General features: G+C 36.2%; 1 protein-coding gene across 5 annotated transcripts in view; it reads left to right on the top strand.

The window, feature by feature from the left end:
• Positions 1–21,413, top strand: part of ZNF451 (zinc finger protein 451) — an 88,050-nt gene extending 66,637 nt beyond the window's left edge. For all 5 annotated transcript variants that reach the window (XM_053222630.1, XM_027057523.2, XM_027057521.2 and 2 more), the window contains 2 exons: positions 7,986–8,054; positions 18,771–21,413. In XM_053222630.1, coding sequence (XP_053078605.1) covers positions 7,986–8,054; positions 18,771–18,817 — 116 coding nt within the window. In that variant the 3' untranslated portion in view covers positions 18,818–21,413. The remainder of the gene's footprint in view (positions 1–7,985; positions 8,055–18,770) is intronic.
• Positions 21,414–22,073: the final 660 nt, after the last annotated feature.

The following is a 22,073-nucleotide window of genomic DNA, read 5'->3' as shown; positions in this document are numbered from 1 at the left end:
CTGGCTGGTCTTTTTTTTTTTTTTTAATCTTTTTCTTTTATTTTTTTGCCATCCTGTCCCCAGTCCTTAACAACATCCACTTAATATCCTGTGAAATACCTAAATTTTTACCTTCTGCCACCCTAGACCACCTTTTTTCCCTTTTCTTATGCTGCTGATGTGGGAAACATTTCTTTGGTAATTTCCAACGTGAAACTTATTATCGGTTTGCCTTTCTTACCAACTTGATTTGGAATGAGAGCTGTATATAAGTAGGTCTGCATGGGTGTATTAGGGTTGGAGGTAAGATATAGGCTATTATATTCTGATTGTTCCCCTCTCAGTGCCCCTTATGCTCTAGGTGTGTGTGGTTTTTTTGTTTTTTTTTAATCAGTTCATAATCAGTGCTGTTATGAATTTACTGCTCTTTGAGGGCACCTGTGTACTTTATTCTGAATTTTTATGAAATGCAGAGATTGTACTACAGTGCATAAAAGAAGGGCATGGGCTTTGGTTTGAATGCTAACTTTGCTGCCTCCGTGCTGTGTGATTTCAGGCAAGTTACTGAACCTTTTCTGAGCCTCACTTTTCATATCTATAAAGTCGTAAGAATTAATGATACGTATAAAATGTCTAGCACAGCATATAAAGTACTGTGGGTATTTAATAGCAGCTATTTTTATTATTACTACCATAAGAAAAAAATATGATTCCTAGCCACTACTTTTTATTTCTGTTTTTTCTAATATTTTTTATTGTGGCAAAATATATGGAAGATTCACCATCTTAACCATTCTGAAGTGTATGTATATAGTTCACTGGTGTTAACTACATTTACATTTTGTGCAGCCATCACCATCATCCATTTTCAGAGCTTTTTTCATCTTGCAAACTGAAGCTTTATACCCATTAAACAGTAACTTCGCACTCCCCTTTCCCCAACCCCTGGCAAATACCATTCTTCAGTATTTTGACTAAGTACTTCATATAGGTGAAATCATACAGCATTTGTCTTTTTGTGGCTGCCCTGTTTCACTTAGCAGAATGTCCTCAGGCTTTATCCAGGTTATAGCAAATGTTAGAATTTCCTTCCTTTTTAAGGCTGAATGATATTCCATTGTATGTATAGACTTTTGTGGGAAATCAAATAGGTATGTCCTGGGTTAAGAGATTATAAGGGAACACATTGCAAAGCAGAAAACTGGTTTCTGGCCTTGCTGAAAACAGCAGCCAAGCTTTGTTAATATATACCTAAGGGTTAGGTCCTGCCTATGCTCACAAATTCCTTAGACCATGTTATCACATGGAATATTTTACCCTGTCTTAACTTGTTTTTCTGCACGTTTTCTGTGCATTCTTAGTGGCATGTAGCCCACTGAGTATTGCACAATGTTATCCTAAATGTCTGCTCAATAAACATGGGAACTTGAGAGCAGCTCGGAGAGACTTCCCTAAACCTCCCTCTCACCTCTCTTGACTTGCATGGAATCTTGAGCAATCCTTTCTGCCATCCTCAGCCTTGCTGGACAAAGCCAAAAGCTGAACCCACAGACTGTTTTTTGCTTATCTGTTTGTCCATCATTGGATGCTTACATTGTATCCGTGTTTTAGCTCTTGTGAATAACTGCTATGAACATAGATGCACAAATATCTCTTCAAGACCTTGCTTTTTATTTCTTTTGAATATATATCCAGAAGTGTAATAGCTGGATCATATGCTAATTCTATTTTTAATTTTTTGAGAAACTTCATACTGTTTGCCATAGTGACTATATCATTTTACATTCCTACCAACAGTGTACAAGGGTTCCAAGTGTTCTGTATCCCTGCTAACACTTGTTGTTTTCTAGGTTTTGTTTGTTTTTTATAGTAGTCATCCTAATTGGTATGAAGTGGGATCTCATTGTGGTTTTGATTTCCATTTCCCTAACAATTAGTGATGTTGAGCATCTTTTAATTTTTTTAAATTTTTAAAGTTTATTTATTTTGAGAGAGAGGGAGCGAACACACAGAGGAGGGGCAGAGAGAGAGGGAGACAGAGTCCCAAGCAGGCTCCGCACTGTCAGCGCAAAGCCTGACATGGGGGTCGAACTCATGAGCCATGAGATCATGACCCAAGTAGAAGTCAAGAGTCAGACGCTTCTGACTGAGCCACGCAGGTGCCCAAGCATCTTTTCATGTGCTACAGCCACTACATTTTAAAAGTAATGAAAATTACTAAAATTAAGTGGCCAAAGATGTGTAGACTCCTTCAATCATGAGTTTTCATTTAGACCTAGATTTAAAGATACTTACGTAGCTAGCTCTAAAATTCAAAAAAATTCAAAAAAATAAGGTATACTGAATCACAGTATGTTCAGATTCAGTTGAAGACAAATTTTTTTCTTTATGGAAGGCTTAAAGACATCAAATTGACTAGTAGTGAACTTTATAATAAGAAAAAGAACAGTCCTCGGATAACTTTATTCCATCACCTTTCCTAATAAATGGCTTTGAAAAATAGTAGAATAATAGCGTTTGTTTAAAAATGATATTTGATATGTATTGGGATTTAGAAAATTTCTCAGTGTCCACAAATACTGTCATTCTTCTTAGGCCTTTAAGGTACTTTTGGTTACCACAAGAATGCCAGGGTAACTCCTCCCTCCTAGCTTATTAGCACAGTGTTCCTATCTTTAGATTTGAAAATAAGACCGTTTGGGGTGGAAATCATTGGACCTTTCTGAAAATCTGACAAAAAGCTATGTTTCTTTCCTCAAAAATGAACAGGTATAGGAGCACCTGGGTAGCTCAGTTCGTTGAGCATCTGACTCTTAATTTTCGCCCAGGTCATGATCTCAGGGTCCTGAGATTGAGCCCTACAAGAGATTCGTCACTGACGGTGGAAGCTGCTTAAGATTCTCTCTCCCTCTCCCTCTGTCCCTCCTCTGCTTGTATGCTCTCTCTCTCTCTCTCTTTTTCTCTTTCTTTAAAGTTTGTTTGAGAGAGAGCACACACACATGCAAGTTGGGGAGAGGCAGAGAAAGAGGGAGAGAGAGAATCCCAGGCAGGCTCCACACTGTCAGCAGAAGGCCTGATGTGGGGCTCGAACTCACAAACCATGAGATCATGATCCAAGCCAAAGTTGGATGCTTAACTGACTGAGCCACCCAGATGCCCCACCCCTTTCACTCTAAAATTAAAAACAGAAAAACTTGTATATGCAATATCAAATACAATTTCAGGGGCTTTGTGTTCTCAAGGCTCCTAGTTACTGATTAACCCACAAAACTCTTTAGAATATGACAAAAATTCATACTGCAAGTAACATACAATGAGAAGTTCTCTCATATTAGTCATTATTTTATAGGCAGTTTGCTGATTTTTCAGGTTTTGTAAATCTCCACCATAGCATAAACAAATGATAGAAGTTTGAACCTAAAAAAAAAAAAAAGTTTGAACCTGTTATTTCTTTATAATTTTTCAGAAATTTTCTATTGTTAGGACCAGAAAGTGATATTACTGAACTGGAGCTTCCTATATAAACAAGGAAGAATCTATTGAATAGTGTCATGAGAATCTGTGACAATGTTGTATCTTTAGTTTTTGCCAGTTTTTCAGTTAATGGAAGGTTTTTTTCAGGAAGTATTTTTCACAATAGAAATAAATACAGTCTGAGTGGCTGGTTCCCTATATAAATGTCAAGTCAGTTCACCATAAGATATTACTTTTTTTGCTTGGTAGGGAGGGAACAGCTAAGTGCTTTACTACTGGTACTTTTTAAAATCTCTCAGAGGCAAAGCATAAGAGACTCTCAAAAACTGAGAACAAACTGAGGGTTGATGGGGGAGTGGGAGGGAGGGAAGGGTAGGTGATGGGCATTGAAGAGGGCATCTTTTGGGATGAGCACTGGGTGTTGTATGGAAACCAATTTGACAATAAATTTCATATATTAAAAAAATCTCTCACTTAGAGTAAGTCATTTACTCTTTCTGGCAACATAACCCTTTAGACTAAATTTGAGATTTGAACGTGGCATGGCTTTTGCCCTGTAAATTAAATTCTCTCTTCTTCTAAGCCTCAGGATTCAATCACCTACATTTTGATTACAGCTATGATAAATATATAAATCTCTGTAGAGCTATTTTAAAACATCTATTAATTTGACACCTTTGGCCCTCTTATCCTTCATTAGTTTTATTTTATATTGTACTCACTTTTTTTAAATGTTTATTAATTTATTTTTGAGAGAGCACAAGCAAGGGAGGAGCAGAGAGGATGGGGGAGACACAGAATCTGAAGCAGGCTCCAGGCTCTGAGCTGACAGCTCAGACATGGGACTTGAACCCACAACCACGAGATCATGACCTGAGCCAAAGTTGGACGCTCAACCAACTGAGCCACCCAGGCGCCCCAGTTGTTCTCACTCATTTAAAACTTTACAGGGGATGCCTGGGTGGCTCAATTATTTAAGCATCTGGCACTTTTAGTTTTTAATGTTTATTTATTTTGAGAGAGAAATCATCAGTGGAGAGGCAGAGAGAGGGGAAGAGAGAATCCCAAGCAGGCTCCATGCTCTCGGCACAGAGCCCAATGCTGGGCTTAATCTCAGGAACCATGAGATCATGACATGAGTTGAAATCAAGAGTCAGTCCACTGACTGAAATCAAGAGTGAACACCCCAGGTGCCCCTAAGTGTCCAACTCTTGATCTCTACTCAGGTCTTGATCTCAGGGTCGTGAGCTCAAGCCCTGCATTGATTCCATGCTGGGTGTGAAGCATACTTAAAAAATAAAATGAAAAAAAAAACTTGCCAAGAAACATGGATCCTTTCTAGTAATCCTAATCAGAGGAGCCAGGTATACTTTCTCTTCCTCTAGACCTTTTTTTTTTTTTTTTTTTTTTTTTACATTTTATTCACAAATATATGTTCATTCTAACTTGACTCATATTCCGAAGATGCAAATATAACTTGTCACTTAAATGTTTTTAAGGAGAGAAAAGGAACTAATCTTTATTGAGGGCCTACAATGTGCCAGCCACTCTCCTGGCTGCTTTTTATATTTGTAGTGGTTGAATATGTTTAAACATGTTTAAAGAACAACTTCCACATGTTATTTAATTACCTTTTCAACACTGTGAGGTAGGATGTGTTAAGATCATCCCATTTCGTGGAGGTCCAGAAAGGTTAAAATAAGCTACCTGTGGCCACACAGCAAGTATTTTTCTCTTTATCAGTATCTCCTGGTAAGGCTGAGCCTTTTACTGATACAAATATCTGATTTTATGATGTAGAGAATCCAGTGCAAATTATTGACTCTAACCATCTCCTTGGAAAAGATAAAGACATTTTGCTGTAGTATTGACAACACAATTGCAGAGTTTATATAAAGATACCAAATATGAGAGTTTAACAAAAATAACATTTAGGAAGATGTATGGGGGTGGACAGAAAATTAAAAGATTTGATTGTGAGTTTTGGTATTGCTGATTATATATCAAACACAGCCAAGGAAAGTGATCAGCACTGTGAGTTCCCTAATATCTTTCATAAAAACAAACAAACCCCTATCTTAGTCATACTTTATAATGGCTGAATTTCTACATTACCTTTTCTTTCTTTCTTTCTCTTTCTTTCTTTCTTTCTTTCTTTCTTTCTTTCTTTCTTTCTTTCTTTCTTTCTTTCTCTCTCTCTCTCTCTCTCTCTCTTTCTTTCTTTCTCTTTCTTTCTTTCTTTCTTTCTTCGTTTCTTTTTTCTTTCTCCATTGGTGGCAATTGCTTATATAAAAAGTTCTGGAGGTGCCTGGGTGGCTCAGTGGGTGAAGCCTCCAACTCGATTTTGGCTTGGGTCATGATCTCCCCACTTGGGATTCTCTTTCTCCCTCTCTCTCTCTGCCCCCCCCCCCCCCGCCACTTGCCCTTTCTCTCTCTAAATAACTAAACTTTAAATAATTTAAAAAAAAAAAAAAGAATTCTATGGGCTCTTAGAGATCTAATTATATAACAGAACTTAGCTGTATCTTGTAGTTTAGTTGAAGAATACTGATTTATGTAAAAATTTTCTTTTTAAAAACATAGTTTTGTATGTTCAGTTGTTTATAGTTCTTTAGTAATTAAACATCTTCTTTGAGTTTTATGTAAAGTATTAACTTCCCTAGAATATTTTTTCAAGGTTGAACTTGATATTATGAATTAATTCAGTCTGAAAGCAGATTTTACTATGCTTCAAGATAATTTTTGTTGAATCTGAGTACCATAGGGCCTAGGACTTTGTCATATCTGTTTGGTGTATGTCATCATTTTGGAATGAATGGATGGAAGGAAGCATTAAGTATCATTGGTATCTATGGAATCATACCAATTACACAAAAATTTTTAAGTTTTTATTTATTTTGAGAAAGATACAGAGACCAAGTCGGGGAGGGACAGGGAGAGAAGCAGACAATCCCAAGCAGGCTCCACACTGTCAGCACAAAGTCCGATGCAGGGCTCAAACTCGGGAACCATGAGATCGTGACCTGAACAAAATCAAGAGTAGGACGGTTGACTGGGCCACCCAGGCGCCCCCCCAATTACACAAATTTTTAAAGCCATCTTAAGTATGAAACAAAAGTTCACCCATGTCATGAAAATGTGGCTGACAGAAGTAGCATCATGCTGTATCCAGTAGTCATTATATAAAATAATTGTTGAACTTAATTCTAAAAGTCTGCCAGTTGTTTCTTCAGGCTGTTACTGAGACTATCCACAGGTTGTTGGTTAGGACACCATCATAAAGATCTATGTGATACAATTAATTCTTTGTAAGTCAATGAAAACAGGAAAGAATATTCATGATTTTTTCTGTTCTACAGGTGGGGCTGACTGAGGCAAAGAAAACCTTTTTTAATTTTTGCAACCTAGTGTCATGCTAATCCTTGTGATTCAAACCTACACTTTTGCCTAAGCCTTGTATGCAATGATGAATTGTTTAGTCCAGTTAAAACATTCTGCTTTTGACTGGCATTGCTTTAGAATTGAAATAACAGAAACCTTGGGTACTTTCTCATTGTTCCTAATGTCTTAAGGCTTAATTTGTTGTTCTTCAGATTGTAAATGTAAAGTTTTATTTCCCTAAAACATAGCTTGAAATATTTGAGTTTGTAAGTGTACATAACAGATTATAAAAACAGCATTAGTATTTTTGCTGGAATGGCAAAAGATGGCTTACAACAAATTTCTGCAACAAAGAAATATAAGTGAAATATAGTGATTTTTATAAATACTAAAAATCTTAAATTTTTAAGTGTATATTTAAGTTTTTACCTATTTTCCACAAAAGCAAATATGTCCATATGACTTATATTCAGGTATTTAATTTCTGATTCAGTCACTATGATGTATATATTGATTTAAATGTAGTTAAAGTGATAAATCAAGTCTTTGCTCACTGGTTCAAATTTTAAGTGACTTTTGCAATACCTGATCAGTCATATCATTTTTATATAGACTTAGGTTTTTTATTATGAAAGTATATAAGACATCAGGTAAGTGAGTTTGTGCCATGAAGAAGTATTGCTAATTTAAGCCTGTGGTCTCTATGGCAATGATGCATGATAGTCAAAATATAGAAGAACTTTATCTCATCATTTTAGAAATTTTAAGATGATTTCATGTAACTTAAACTTGGGAGTTTATTTGCTAGATTTAAACAAGCATACTAGCTTTTCTTAATTTCTAGGTTTTTTTAATAATAGAATTTTATATTCATTAACAGTTGTGCTAAAATAAATTTTTCAAATAATTTGAATATAGAGCTGAAATTGAATTAATTTCATTAGCCTTTTTTCCCCCTTGATTTATTTAAGTAGTATTTGGTAAGCATTTTTGAAAAGGAAACCTATAGGAAAAGTGGTATAATACTAATGAATTGTAATTAGAAAGCTTTGCTATGGTAGAAGTGATTGAAAATAATATTGTTTGAGACTACATAAATGATGGCACAATAACTGTTTCAGAAATATATTTGTATTTATTCTGCCTTACAGAATGTGATAGTGATGATAACCTGGGTATAAAAAATACTTCAATAGAAGAAGAATTCACATCCACAGAAGGTAACCTAATGGAGTTAATCCTTTTCCTACTTCACTGTATCTGTATTTTTTAATTGCTCCCCTTCTTACCACTTCATCCACTCCTACTCCCTCCTATTAACCTCCTACCCCTGAGTTTCAGAAATATTGTTTCCTTGTTTAAAGGAGAGTTTGCATTTTTTTTTTTTTTGAGAGTTTGCATTTTCTTATGGAAGTTGAATCAAGGACAAAAGCCTAAAATAATTATTTTCTGACCCTTTGCAGAAAAAGTTTTCTAACCCTAGGCTAGGAGAAGATTTTGGTTTCCTAATTTTTCTTTATTTCAAGTAGTATTGAATTAAGAATATTATAAGTTAGGGGCACCTGGGTGGCTCAGTCAGTTAAGCATCCAACTCTTGATTTCATCTAGGGTCATGGTCTCACGATTCATGGGATCAAGCCCCGCAAATCCTCCACTAGTGCGGAGCCTGCTTGGAATTCTCTCTTTCCCTCTCTTTCTGCACTTTTCCCCCTTGTGCATACATGTTCTCTCTCTCCTTCTCTCTCTCTCTGTCAAAAAACAAGAATATTACAAGTTAAATGTGGAACTATGAAAACAAGCACTTCTATCTGATTATTAATGGGCTGTTTCTATAAATTAAGTCTTTCCCTCTTCTTAAAGGAAAAGCTGTTTTCTTCCATAGATTAAAGAGAACTTTTTTATTCACATCGAATAGTTTCCTGGCTGTACCACTATTTAGTTGTGTCATATGCTTTTATTTTGGTTTTTCCATAACAGACTGCTTTTTAATAACCATAGGGAAAAACAAAACAGTGATTTTAGAAAATGGTTTAAGCTTCACTGAAGAAGTTTAACTATTTCAGTGACATCTTTAACCTTAAAGGACAACAGAAGTCTTAATATATTCCAATAAAGTATTTGTTGTTGGAGATTTGAGAATGGGAATGTGGAGACTAGAATGTAGGGAGGAAAATGTGGCTAAACAAGCATAGAATAGCCCAGCTGATTTATTTTCTGTGTATTTGCTTGATCTCTCACATAATGCAATTGTTTTAAGAGCATACCCTGGGGGCTCCTGGGTGGCTCAGTCAGTTGAGCCTCCAACTTTGGCTCAGGTCATGATCTCTTGGTCTGTGAGTTCAAGCCCCACGTGGGGCTCTGTGCTGACAGCTCAGAGCCTGGAGCCTGTTTCAGATTCTGTGTCTCCCTCTCTCTCTGCCCCTCCCCCACTCATGCGCACGCGCGCATGCGCGCGCACGCTCTCTCAAATAAGCATTAAAAAAAAATTTTTTTTTTAAAAGAGCATACTCTGTGCTATTAGGAGTTTAGGAATTTGAGTCTGGCAGTGGACTTGATTCATCAAAACTCTAGTCTTATAACCAAAATTCAGTGGTTAAATAAAGTTGGCAGTAAATCTGCAACCTAAATGGAAGCAAGTTTTTTTGACCATCTTGTTTTCCCAACATGGTTTTTCAAGGTCTAGCTCACTGCTTAGCAGCCACATAATAATGAGTTAAACAAATGAAAGAACTTTTGTGAGTTAAAAACAAAAACAAAAAATAAAAACAAAAAACCTGCTACCTAAGTTGTTTATCAAGACCACTAAAAGGTAAACACCACTGAGCATCTAAGTAGTTCAGACTTGGCAGCCTTTATTTTCCACTCATGACTTAATCCCATGGAAAATGCCACACAAAATTATAACTTTTAAATAACCACCCTTGAGGAGCTTTCACAGTTTTTATGGTTCCTAGCTGACCCAGGAAATCTGAGATATGTATAATGCAATGTGTACCAGAGTTTCTAACATTTTGTTATCTCTGGCTGTTTTATGAATTGGAGAGTTTTTACATTTTTGTGATTCTTCAGTTTGGCAAAAAGATTGCTATTAAAGAATTCAGGAAAAGATACTTTAAACTACTTGTCATATGAGGTAAGAATGTAATGCTCTAATTATGATTTTATGAATGCTCAATATGATTTTCTAAGAAAAATCAAAGTGTTATGTGCGTGGGTTTTTTTTTTTTTTTTCTGATGCTTTATATAAATAAGTTTGACGGCCCACAGTGTTCCATGTTAAGTTAAGGAATTTGGTCTCCTCTGCAGTTTCCTCTGATACTCTTCTTTTTCCCCTTTCACCCAACAAGAACTAGCTCAAATATCATCTCTTAGGTTGAACCGTAGAGACTTGACATTTTGTAGGCATTGTTGTTTGGTCATTACTTTTAGAGTTATCCTTTTTAGAGAGAGCTAACTGCTGCCTCCTCTAGCCTTCCTCTGTACCATACCAAACATATTTATCTGCTTGTGTATTATCCCCTTGAGAAGTAGGATCATGTGTTTTGTTGTTGTTTTGCCTTTTTTTCAATAGCACCTAGCTCCTGGTGTTTGGCACTAAAATGATTGCCTGTTGAAGAATATACTTACAACAAACTCAGAATATGTTAGAGCTAGCAGGACCCATCTCTCTAAAGCTAAGTAAGGGAAATTAAGATTAAGGCCATTTGGGGGTGCCTGGGTGACTCGATTGAGCATCTGACTTCAGCTCAGGTCATGATCTCGAGGTTCGTGAGTTCCAGCCCCTCATTGGGCTCGCTATTGTCAGCACAGAGCCCGCTTTGGGTCCTCTGTCCCCCTCTCTCTCTTCCCCTCCCCATGTCTCAAAAAAAATTTTTTAATTAAAAAAAAAAAGATAAAGGCCATTTGGGTGAGAGAAGAGTGGGTGATTTATTGACCCTGCACCATGGAAGCAAAGTGGTATTTTAGTGCAGACTTATTAGCAAAACTTAAAAAAAAGGTTAAATAACTTCTCAAGCTTCTTTTCATTCTTTTTCTTTCCGGCACAACATTGTAACTGCCTGACAAATAGTGGCAAAAGGCAGGATAAATCTTGTGACTTTTTGCCTTGAGGAATGGTAGTTTCCTTACCCACACTATGTGCCCCCATGATGATTTGTCTCATTCTTTGCTGCTGTTCTCTATAGACCAGTATCAGACTCTGACTACCCATGCCAATCATAAATATCTTCTGTAATCTATTTTGTATACCAGACAGGGGAAGTAGGGACCACATAGTATGGTGGTATAGAGTGCAGACTTTGGATTCAGACTGCCTTGGTTAAAAACTCAGCTCTCAATTAATAGCAGTCATCATATAATTAATATTATAAGTAGTAAAACATTGTGGCTAGTTGAATGAACAAATACAGAATAAGAGAGAATAATATGTTTATTTTTTAATTCAGTTAATGTTTAAGAAAACACTAATCTCAACAGTTCTGTGAGAGTCAGAATATTCTCTTCATTTTACATAAAAATGTAGTCTTCTAAACATTAAGTAATTTGCCTCCAGATTCTCAGTCTCAAAATGATGGGGCATGATTCATATATAAGTATCCTAACTCCTATTACTGAGTTCTTGCCTATTCTGCAGTAATTACCTCTTTTTCAAAGAGAATGAAATTAAGGCAAAGACCTACTTCCCACAAATTCTCTTTATTTCTTCATATAACTTTCCGTTATTGTTTAATGTTCTTTCATTTCAACCAAATGGATTCCCTTTAGCATTTCTTGTAAGGCAGGTCTGCTAGTAACAAACTCCCTTACCTTCTGTTTATATGGGAAAGTCTTCATTTCTCCTCCATTCTTGAAGACTAGTTTTGCTGGGTATAGAATTCTTGGTTTATAGGTCTTTTTTCCAGCACTTTAAATATGTTATCTCACTGCCTTCTGGCTTCCATGATTTGATGAAAATTAAGCTATTAATTTTATTATTGAGAATTTCTTATACATGATGAATTGCTTCTCTCTTGCTGCTTTTGTTGTTTTTGGCTTTTGACAGTTTGATTATAATGTGTTTCAATGTGGATCTCTTTCAGTTTCTTCCTGGAGTTTGTTGAGCTTCTTGGATGCATAGGTTCATATCTTTCATCAAATTTGGACTATTTGTTTGCCATTATTTCTTCAAATATTCTTTCTGCCCCTTTCTCCTTCTGGGGCTCCCATAATGCCTGCCTTACTGCATTTGATGGTACTCCACTGGTCTCTTAGCCTCTGCTTGCTTTTCTCCATTTTTCTTTCTGATCTTCAAACTGGATAAATTGCCCTATCCTCAAGTTTGCTGATTCTTTTTTTTCTGTTTGCTTAAATTTGTTAAACTTTTATAATGAATTTTTCATTTCAGTTGTACTTTTCAGCTCCAGAAGTTCTATTTGCTGGCTTCTCATACTTTCCATCTCTTCATTGATAACTTCATTTTGTTCATACATTGCTTTCCTGGTTTCCTTTAGTTCTTTGTACATAGTATACTTTAGCTCTTAGAACTTATTTAAGACAATTGATATAAAGTCCTTGTCCAGGAAGTCCAATATCTAGGCTTTCTCAGGGACAGTTTAATTCTTTTTTTTTCCCTTCAAATGGGTCATACATTTCTGTTTCTTTGTATTCTTTGTTTTTGTTGTTGTTGAAAACTGGGTATGCAAATACTACAGTACCTCTGGAAATCAGATTATATCTCTTCCCCACAGTTTGCTGTTATTATTAAAGGTTGTAATTGTCTGTCTGGTTGGTTCCTTTTCCAAACTACAGTTGACCCTTAAACCCAATGGGTTGGGGCACTGACACCACCCAACACACAATCAGAAATTTATATTCCCAAAAATTTAACTGCTAATAGCCCGCTGTTGACTGGAAGCCTCACCAATAACATAAACTGTCGATTAACACATATTTTGTATGTTATATGTGTTATATACTATTTTCTTAAATAATCTACAGAAAAAAAAATGAAGAAAACCATAAGGAAGAGAAAATACATTTATAGTACTGTACTGTATTTGTATTTATCAAAATCCATATAAAAGTGGACCCACACAGTTCAAACTTGTGTTGTTCCAAGATCAACTGTATTTTTGCAAAAAATACATGTCTGGTCCTCAAAGTATCTAAGTCTCTATTTTTTTAATTTTTTTTTTTTTTAATAGTATCCACACCCAACATGGGGCTCGAACTCACATGCTCTTCCAACTGAGCCAACCAGGCACTCCTGAATCCCTGTTGTTTTAGCTTGTGTTCAGCTAGTGTTTTACCAGAAACTGCCTTGATTACCAGAAGCTCAAAACAAAACAAAACAAAACAACCTTTCTTAGTGTTTGCAGTTTGGCTCTGTGCTGAAGCTCTTCAGCATTTAGCCAGGCTTGCACTGGGCCTATAAATCAGCCAGTGGTGAAAGCTTAGGGTCTTTTCAGGTATTTTCTTAGCGTGCATCCTGTCCTAGGGCATGTGCAGGTGCTTTTGAATGCCCTAATTTCCCGAAGAAAGTTTCTGGGGGTTTTCCTTCTAGGTGTTTATTAGGCAGTCTTTTGTATGTCTCAACTATAATCTTTTGCTCCAGGCTATGTTTTGTTGTGTTTTTTTTTTTTTTATTATTATTCACCTTAAAATGTTTTGAGCAATGCCCACTGCTTTTTGTTCCTAAATGGGTTCTGAGCAAGGCAAAACAGAGACATATGCCTTGTATCCATCCTTTTTGTAGCCCCCAGAGCCCCCAGCAGACTAAAACAAACAAACACAGTAATTTGTAATTTCTACTGTACTCCATCTGGAACTAGGGACCAGAGTCCCATACCAGGAACATTCTCTGTTGTTTTCAAGACTGCTGCCAAGTCAAGGAGGTGGTGAAGAAAGGGCAAGTAAAAATACCACTAGGCTTTCCTCCTGGTTCTTTTTTAAGTTTATTTATTACTTATTTTGAGAGAGAGCATATGTGCATGGGCAGGAGAGGCAGAGAGAAAGTGGGGGAGACAGAATCCCAAGCAGGTTCCATGCTGTCAACTCAGAGTCTGACTTGGGGCTCGATCCCAGGATCATGAGATCATGATCTGGGCCAAAATCAAGAGTCACTTAACCAACTGAGCCAGCTAGGTGCCCTTTCCTACTGTTTTTATGTTGTCTTTTTCTTGATTTAATGTTTGCTTAGTTGCTGTGAACCTTTGAATGTTTTTCAGACTTTGGACAAAGTTGTTTCTGATGGTTTCCGTGTGTGTTTCAGTGTTTCTGTGGAAGGATGGGTGTTTGCAGCTGCTTACTCCACCATTTTGTTGAATTCACTCCAAGACTGATTTTATTTCTTCTTTAAATGTTTTAGAGAATTCACTGGTAAAACTATCTAGGCCTGGAGTTTTCTTCCTGGGAAGTTTTTTGATAATAGATTTATTTTCTTTAATATATATAGGTGTTCAGATTTTGTTTAATTTTGTGTCAGTTTTTAGAGAATTGTGTTTTTCAAGAAATTTGTCCATTTTACCTAAATTGTCAAATATACCAAATGTACTTTTTATTTCTGTAGGATCTGTGGTGATATTTCCTCATTTGTTACTGATATTGGTAATTTTTGTTTCCTGTCTTTCCTGATCAGTCTAACTTGAAATTTATCAATTTATTTGATCTTTTTCAAGGAATGAACTTTTTTTTTTAAGTGTTAATTTTTTTTGAGAGGTGGGGACGGGAGGGCAGAGAGAGAGAGAGAGAGAGAGAGATTGGGAGAGAGAATCCCAAGCAGGCTCCATGCTCAACGCAGAGCCTGATGTGGGGCTCCATCCCATGATCCTGGGATCATGACCTGAACCAAAATCAGGAGTCAGACGCTCAACCAGCTGAGCCACCCAGGTGTTCCTAGTTGTTTTGATTTTACATAGATCTCATTTCTCTGTTGAGATTTTCTATGCATTCATCCTTAAGTCCTTGAAAATACAAATTTTCTAAAATTCTTTTCTCCTAATTCCAACAGCTCAGTTATCTTGGGGATTAGTTTCAATTGGCTATTTTTCTTGACTGTTGGGTTACATTTCTTTTTCCCCTTGCAAATCAAGTGATTTTTGATGTATATGGATATTGTGGATGTACATTGCAGATTCTTTGGCTTTTGGTTTTGTTTTTTTTTTCTTTTGAAGGCAGTTACCTGATAGACCTAATCTCCAACCTCTGCCTCTTCCACAGCAGGCAGTAGCTAAAGTTGCTTACTTCTTTTACTTCCGAACTGTTGTTTTTCACTCAGAATCTTAGATCGTCTCCTTTGTATGCAAAGTTTAGAAGTCAACTAAGAATTTGTAGATTTCGAGGATCCTCCTTCTGTTGGTTTCTTGTTTCTTCTGGAATACCCTTCTTTTTTCAAAACTTCCTTTCCCCAGCTCCACTTTCTAGCTTCTATGATTCAAACTCTGTCTATGATGCCTTAAGCCACACAGTTTCACTTCCTGGGTTAAGTTTTATTCTTGTTCTACAAGGACTGAGGAATACCCTGAGGCAATAAAACCATAAAGCTGAAAATTGAACCCTGTGCAGTTTGCTTCTTTCAGTGATCAGCTTCTGTCCTGTTTCTACCTGATTTTTTTGTTCTCCAGTGCCTTAAAATAGTTCATAATTGTTATCTACGAGAGGGCTAATCCAACATAAGCTACTCCACTATTATTAGAAGTGGAACCATTTAATTGTTTTTGTATATTTTTAGTTTTCTGTTTTCTTTTAATTGGTTTGTAAGTTATATACCATATTTCTATTTTTTTGTGCTTATATTGGCATTTTGCCACATTTTTACATGTAATTTAAAAACTAAAGTATACTTACATGCTGTCTGCCTCTGCAACAAGAAAAGGACTCTAAAACCCTTCAATTCTGATCCTCTCCTCCCAACTTAGATGCTGGTATTCTCCAGTGTTTGGTTCTCTGGGTGTAAATGTGTATAGTATAACGAACACAAAAATTGTACAAAAGATCTTACATCCCTCAGGTTAAAAAAATGGAATAGCACCAGCATGTTAATTTCCTGGGGCTGCCATAACTACATACTACAAACCAGATGACTTAAAACAACAGATTTATTGTCTCACAGCTTTAGGGGTTAGAAAACTAAAGTCAAGTTGTCTGTAGGGCCATTGTCCCTCTCCTAGCTTTTAGTTGTTATAGGCAATCATAGGCACTCCTTGGTTTATGAATGCATCACTCCAGTCTGTGCCTCTGTCATCATGTGGCCATCTTCTACCTGTGTGTCTGTCTTCACATGGTATTTTTTTCTTATAAGGACAGCAGTCATGTTGGATTAGGGCTCACCCTAGTGACCTAATCTTAAATTGATTATATCTGCAAAGACCCTATTTTCAAATTAGGTCACATTCCTGGGTACTAGGGATTTGGACACATGTTTGGGGGGAACGTAATTCAACAACAACCAGTACCTTAGAAGTGTCCCTTCATTTCTCTCTTCCAGTTACTTCTCCTGCACTCATTCCCAAAAAAGGTTAGTGGCCACTATCATGTCTTGAAATACTAGTTTAGTAGTGCTCGATTTTGAACTTTATTTAAAGGGGATCATACAGATCATCATTGTCCAATATAATTTTCTGTGACGAAAATACTTGATATCAGCACCCATATGGTTGCTAATATTCATGTGTGGCTATTAAGCACTTGAAATGTAGCTTAACTGAGGAACCGAATCTTAAATCTCATTTAATTTTAATTGATTTAAATATAAATAGCCACATAGAGTCAGTGGCCATCATATTGGACAGCACAAGTAGAGTCTATATATTCTTTTGTGTCTGGGTGCCTTTTTTTTTTTTTTAAATGTTTATTTTTGAGAGAGTGCACAAGCGGGGAAGGGGGAGAGAGAGGGGGACAGAGGAGCCAAAGCTCGTTCTGTGCTGACAGCAACAAGCACAATGTGGGGCTCAAACTCATGAACCATGAAATCATGACCTGAGCTGAAGTTGGAAGCTAAACTGACTGAGCCACCCAGGTGTTCCTTTGTCTGGGTGTCTTCTAGTCGAGTTGTTTTATAGATTAATCCAGGTGTTAGCATGTAGCTTTTGTTTGTTCATTCCTAATATCTGAATAATATTCTATTTTACATATATATCTCAATTCACCTATTTATAGACATTTGCTTTGTACTTTTTGTCTGTTGCAAGTAATACTACTGTGAATGTTCTCATACATGTCTTTTATTTTTTTTTTAATTTTTTTTTAACGTTAATTTATTTTTGAGACAGAGAGACACAGAGCATGAACAGGGGAGGGTCAGAGAGAGAGGGAGACACAGAATCTGAAACAGGCTCCAGGCTCTGAGCAGTCAGCACAGAGCCCGACGCGGGGCTCGAACTCATGGACCACGAGATCGTGACCTGAGCCGAAGTCGGACACTTAACCGACTGAGCCACCCAGGCGCCCCCATACATGTCTTTTAATACACATATGTGTGCATTTCTGGGAATATATACCTAGGAGTGGGATTGTTTGTGTTCAACTTCAGAAGGTAATGCCAAATTGTTTTTCCAAAGTGGTTGTGCCACTTTCTTTTGTCCTGTGTTGCATATGTGAGTTCCCATTGATGTACATTTTCACTAATCATTTAAATTATTTGATCTCTTTAATTTTAGCTAGTGATGGATATATACTGTTATTTCTTGGTAGTTTTAATTTACATTTTTCTGATGAGTAAGGTTATTGACCATTTTGACATAATCTTTTGTGCTTTTTCAAATTTCTTAACAGTTTTCTTGTGGATTATTTTATTGATTGTTCAGGGTTGAAAATTTTTTAATACTTTCTGGGTACAAGTTCCATGTATTGTAAATATTTTCTCCCACTGTATGTCTTGCCTTTTTACTCATTTAATTGTGTCTTTTTTTTTTTAATGTTTTTGTATTTTGAGAGAGAGAGGGAGGGAGGGAGGGAGAGAGAGAGAACCCCAAGCAGGCTCCATACCGTCAGCACAGAGCCAGACGTGGGGCTCAAACCCACAAACCATAAGATCATGACCTGAGCCAAAATCAAGAGTCGACATTTAATTGATTTAGCCACCCATGCTCCTCATTTAATGGTGTCTTTTAATGAATAAAAGTAATTTTAATACATTCCAAATTACCATAGTTTTCCATAATATTTTTTTAAATTCTGTTTAATAAATATTTCCCTACACTAAGGTCTTGACGCTGTCCCCTTGAATTATCTTCTAGAAACTGGGCCACACTCTTAATTACTATAACTTTATAATAAGTTTTCATATTTTTTATAAGTGTTGTCACCTTGTTTTTCTTTGCTAGGAAGCAACTTGGGTTTTCTTTGTATTTCCTCATCCCTTTGAATTCATCTTAGGGCAACTCCCTGACCTAGAATCTAGCTTTAACTTAACACACATTATACACTAGCCTGTAGCTTTTTTTTTTTTTTCCTTAATGTTTGTTTATGTTTGAGAGAGAGAGAGCACAAGCAGGCAAGAGGCAGAGAGAGAGAGAGAGAATCCAAAAGCAGGCTCCAGGCTCCGAGCTGTCAGCACAGAGCCCATTGTGAGGCTCAGACCCACAAAGTGTGAGATCATGACCTGAGCCGAAGTTGGACACTTAACCTACTGAGCCACCCAGGCACTGCAAACTAAATTTTTAATCTCTTTGAGATTTTGGCATTTCGTGGTTTTGCCTATTTCAACTCTTATATGCATTGCCTCAAGTGATTCTAGAAGGTTGTTGACTTTCCATGTCCCTAAATGGAAATAACTTGCAACTTCCTTATTAAGCTCATATTATAATTCAGCCTGAGACTATATCCAGATTCTTATTGTTTTGAAATACTCAAATTTTATGAAGAAACTGTCAAATCATCCCAAGTGTAGTTGATGAGATTTATATAAAGCATGTATTTATTTTCTGCCCTAAATATTAAAATTCTGTCTTTTAATGCAGATGTGGAATTAGAAGAAGCTATTAGAAGAAGTCTTGAGGAAATGTAATTATAAAGATATTACCACACAACATCAAGTGGCCTTGAAGAGACTCAGAATAATGAATTCTTGAGTTTGTTTTCTAAAGGAGACCAGAAATCTGTTAGTACAAATGTATTTGGAAACACGCTTTTTTTGCTTTTGCATCTGATACTTGCTTTGTATTTTTGTGCTATTTTGCAAAAATGTACAGAGGAGTAGAATACATGTTAATGCAAATATAAATCATGTATTCTAATATAGTTATCACAGTTTTCCAGTCAACTTTGAATTTATATATTTAGGTTAAAAGAATTAAAAAATAGAGAAGCCCTCGACTATTGTTTATATGTTTCCCAAATAGCATTAGTGCTTCAATTTTATTTGTACTGTACAATGATTCTAGTTTATTTTTTTAGAGTGAAAATGAATATAAATAAAGCTGTCATAGATCAGTTTTTCTGTAAATTCCATTTCTTATGTGGCACTAGTACAGAATACCATTGAGATCTTTGTTTACGATTATTAGAAGAGAGTAATGAAAACTGATCATGGAAACAGATTAAAATTTTTACCAGCAGTGTTCTTTGTGGGTTTCACTCAGATGTATATTCCTACTTTAACTGGGGCAGCACATTGTAGAATTTAAAAAAAAAGACAAACCCTAATTTCTTTGAAATTATTAAAAAGAAACCTTTCCATTCCTTTTACCTGCTTAGACTATCATGTGACTTGTATTATCTATTTAAAGGGAATGATGTCAAAATGTTTGCATAGAATTAAATGTATTTTTAATAATATTAGTCTTTTTCTATATATATTTGTGTAAACATAATCTTCAAAAAATAATGTTAAAGGTCTACTCAGGAGTAATCTTCCTTAATTAACCCTTTAAAATTTTTATTTCATTGTAAGTGTCTTCATTTTAATTAATCATTAAATTGTCAGTCTCCAACATTTCATATTACCCATTTAATTTTTAAATGTTCAGGCTCCATTGTGAATAATAAAAAACATTACATAATTAGAAGACTAAGAAGGGCTTATCACAGTATCTTTGTGTATATGCTTCATGACCAGAAATGTCTTTCCTAAAAATTTTGAGTAGTAATTCCATACAAAACTTAACATTTTCTATAAATATAAATTTTTTCTTTAAGACAAAAAAAAATCATCGCTAAAATTTTCTTCTTTGCAACTAGATATTTTAGTGTAAAATACAATTACTGCTTGTTTTTGTTTACTATAGTCTTTCCAATCCACATTGGAAACAATTTGTGTTTTTATTTCTTAAGATGTCAGTTCTGTCCTACCTGCTTTTATTTTTTTTAAGTAGACATGTAGGTTGAGAATTTACCATTTTTCCAAAATGACCACATTGTACTTTTCATTTGTATGTTAAAGTCATCAAGCAAGGCTTTAGGAGGTAGTCATGAGCTGGACCTTAAAGAGCTTTCCAGGAGCTTGCTCAATAGTGAGGAGCACAAAGAATGATCCAGAAAGAAGAGTGCTGAAGCAGATGTGGGAAAGAGAAATCAACACCTCTGTGCCGGAGGTGCCACACACAGATGTTCTGTTAAGAAGTTTTTGTGGTGTGTATGGTAAAGAATAAATGAAATTTTTTATATGACAGTAAAGGGATATTTAATCGTGACCATTAAAAAAAGATAATTGGGTCGTTCAATGTTTTATTTAATAATTGTCACTGATTATATTTCTACTTGTTAAGCAATTAAAAAATCATTTTTTAATTACTTCATAATTTGAACTTAATTTAGACACAAAGAGGAGAGGTAATTAGATGGTATTACAGAAAATTATATGTATTATTATCAAAAGTAAGTGATTAAAAAAACAAAAGTAAATATGTTTCTGACATTGACAAAGATGCTTATCTTCATTACATCATTAATTTATTTTTCTTTCATGCATTCCCTCACACAGTATTTGTTGAGTACTTACCATGTGCCACTGACTGTTCTAAGCACTGGGATATACCAGTGAGCAAAGCAAAGCCCACACTCCTTTATGATTCGCATAACTGGTGAAGAGAGGGTTGGATAGAGTGTTCTCCATTATCATAAACAAGTGTATCCAATGGTGGTAACTAAAGAAGGGAAAGATCCTGTTTCTGAGAATTAATGGTGTGATCTGCCTTCTTTAGAAGGGTTACTGTAATTACTGTATTGAGAATATACACCAGAGGCAAGAGGAGAAGTAAGACCAGACAGGAAGGTGTTGGGAGTAATCCAGGTGAGAACTGATGGTGGCTGGGACCACGGTGGTAGCAGTGCAATTGGAGAGAAGAATCAGTATATTCTAAAAATAAAGGGGAGGGGATTTACTGATGGATTGGATCTACAGGATAGGAGAGAGAGAGTCCAAGATGATTCTAAACTTCCATGACAGACTTGCAAACCATTCACAACATCTCTTTGGATTCCAAGTTTGTGTCATGATAATGGCAAAATATATTTAATGAGGTCAAATAATCCCCTACACCAATAGTTTATTAGTATTTAGATGGAGTTCAGAGGGAACTGGAATCCAGGCTTACAGCACTCCTCTCTGTTCAGGTATTTAAATGTCTTTGATCTCAGATTAAAGGTGGTAATTCAGCTTTAAACTGTTATTATCTATCATTTAATGTGCCCTGTATATATATTCTCATCCTTGCAATATGAGGCGGACAGCTATAATGAGATGGGAGCAAAGCACAGGTTTTTAAGTACATAAATCTTTGTATTCCCTGTTCCGTTCTTTCACTGACCTTTATAGTGTCTGCCCTAGTGACTTGCCGTATCTTTTCAACAGATTTTAATCAATTGGGTGTGAAAGACAAAGAAAGATGGGGTAGCTTTTTCTTTCTTTCCTTCCCCCCCCCGTAAGCTTCAGTGGTTTTATCCAGGCTTTCATTTATTCCACCTCAGGAAAGGAAATGTTGAGACAGGGTCGGGCAAGTACAGACTGCCAAGGAGCCGAACTTAGATGCCATCGGTGCCACAAAGGAACCTTGTCTCCCCATATCAAAGGATTTTAATGGTTTTGGTTTGGGCGTGAATTAGGAAAGCTGGGAGAAACTAAGCGAAGCCATCACTGGGTAATACCCACAGCCTACCATTAGGTACCTTGGCGTGTGGGGAATTGGCTACATCCAGGCTGCACAGAGTCGGGGGCGCCCAGAGGTAGGGGTAGAGGGCTGTTCTGTGAGCCTCCTCTGGGGTTTCGGTTGTTTCCGGGTCTGGAGAGCAAGAAGGGGCGATCGAGTTAGGTCCTCCCCTTCCTT

Source organism: Acinonyx jubatus, chromosome B2 (assembly GCF_027475565.1).
Source record: "Acinonyx jubatus isolate Ajub_Pintada_27869175 chromosome B2, VMU_Ajub_asm_v1.0, whole genome shotgun sequence".
Taxonomy (NCBI): Eukaryota; Metazoa; Chordata; class Mammalia; order Carnivora; family Felidae; genus Acinonyx; species Acinonyx jubatus.
Note: the sequence above shows the minus strand (reverse complement) of the source record. Positions and strands in the feature narration are given on the sequence as shown.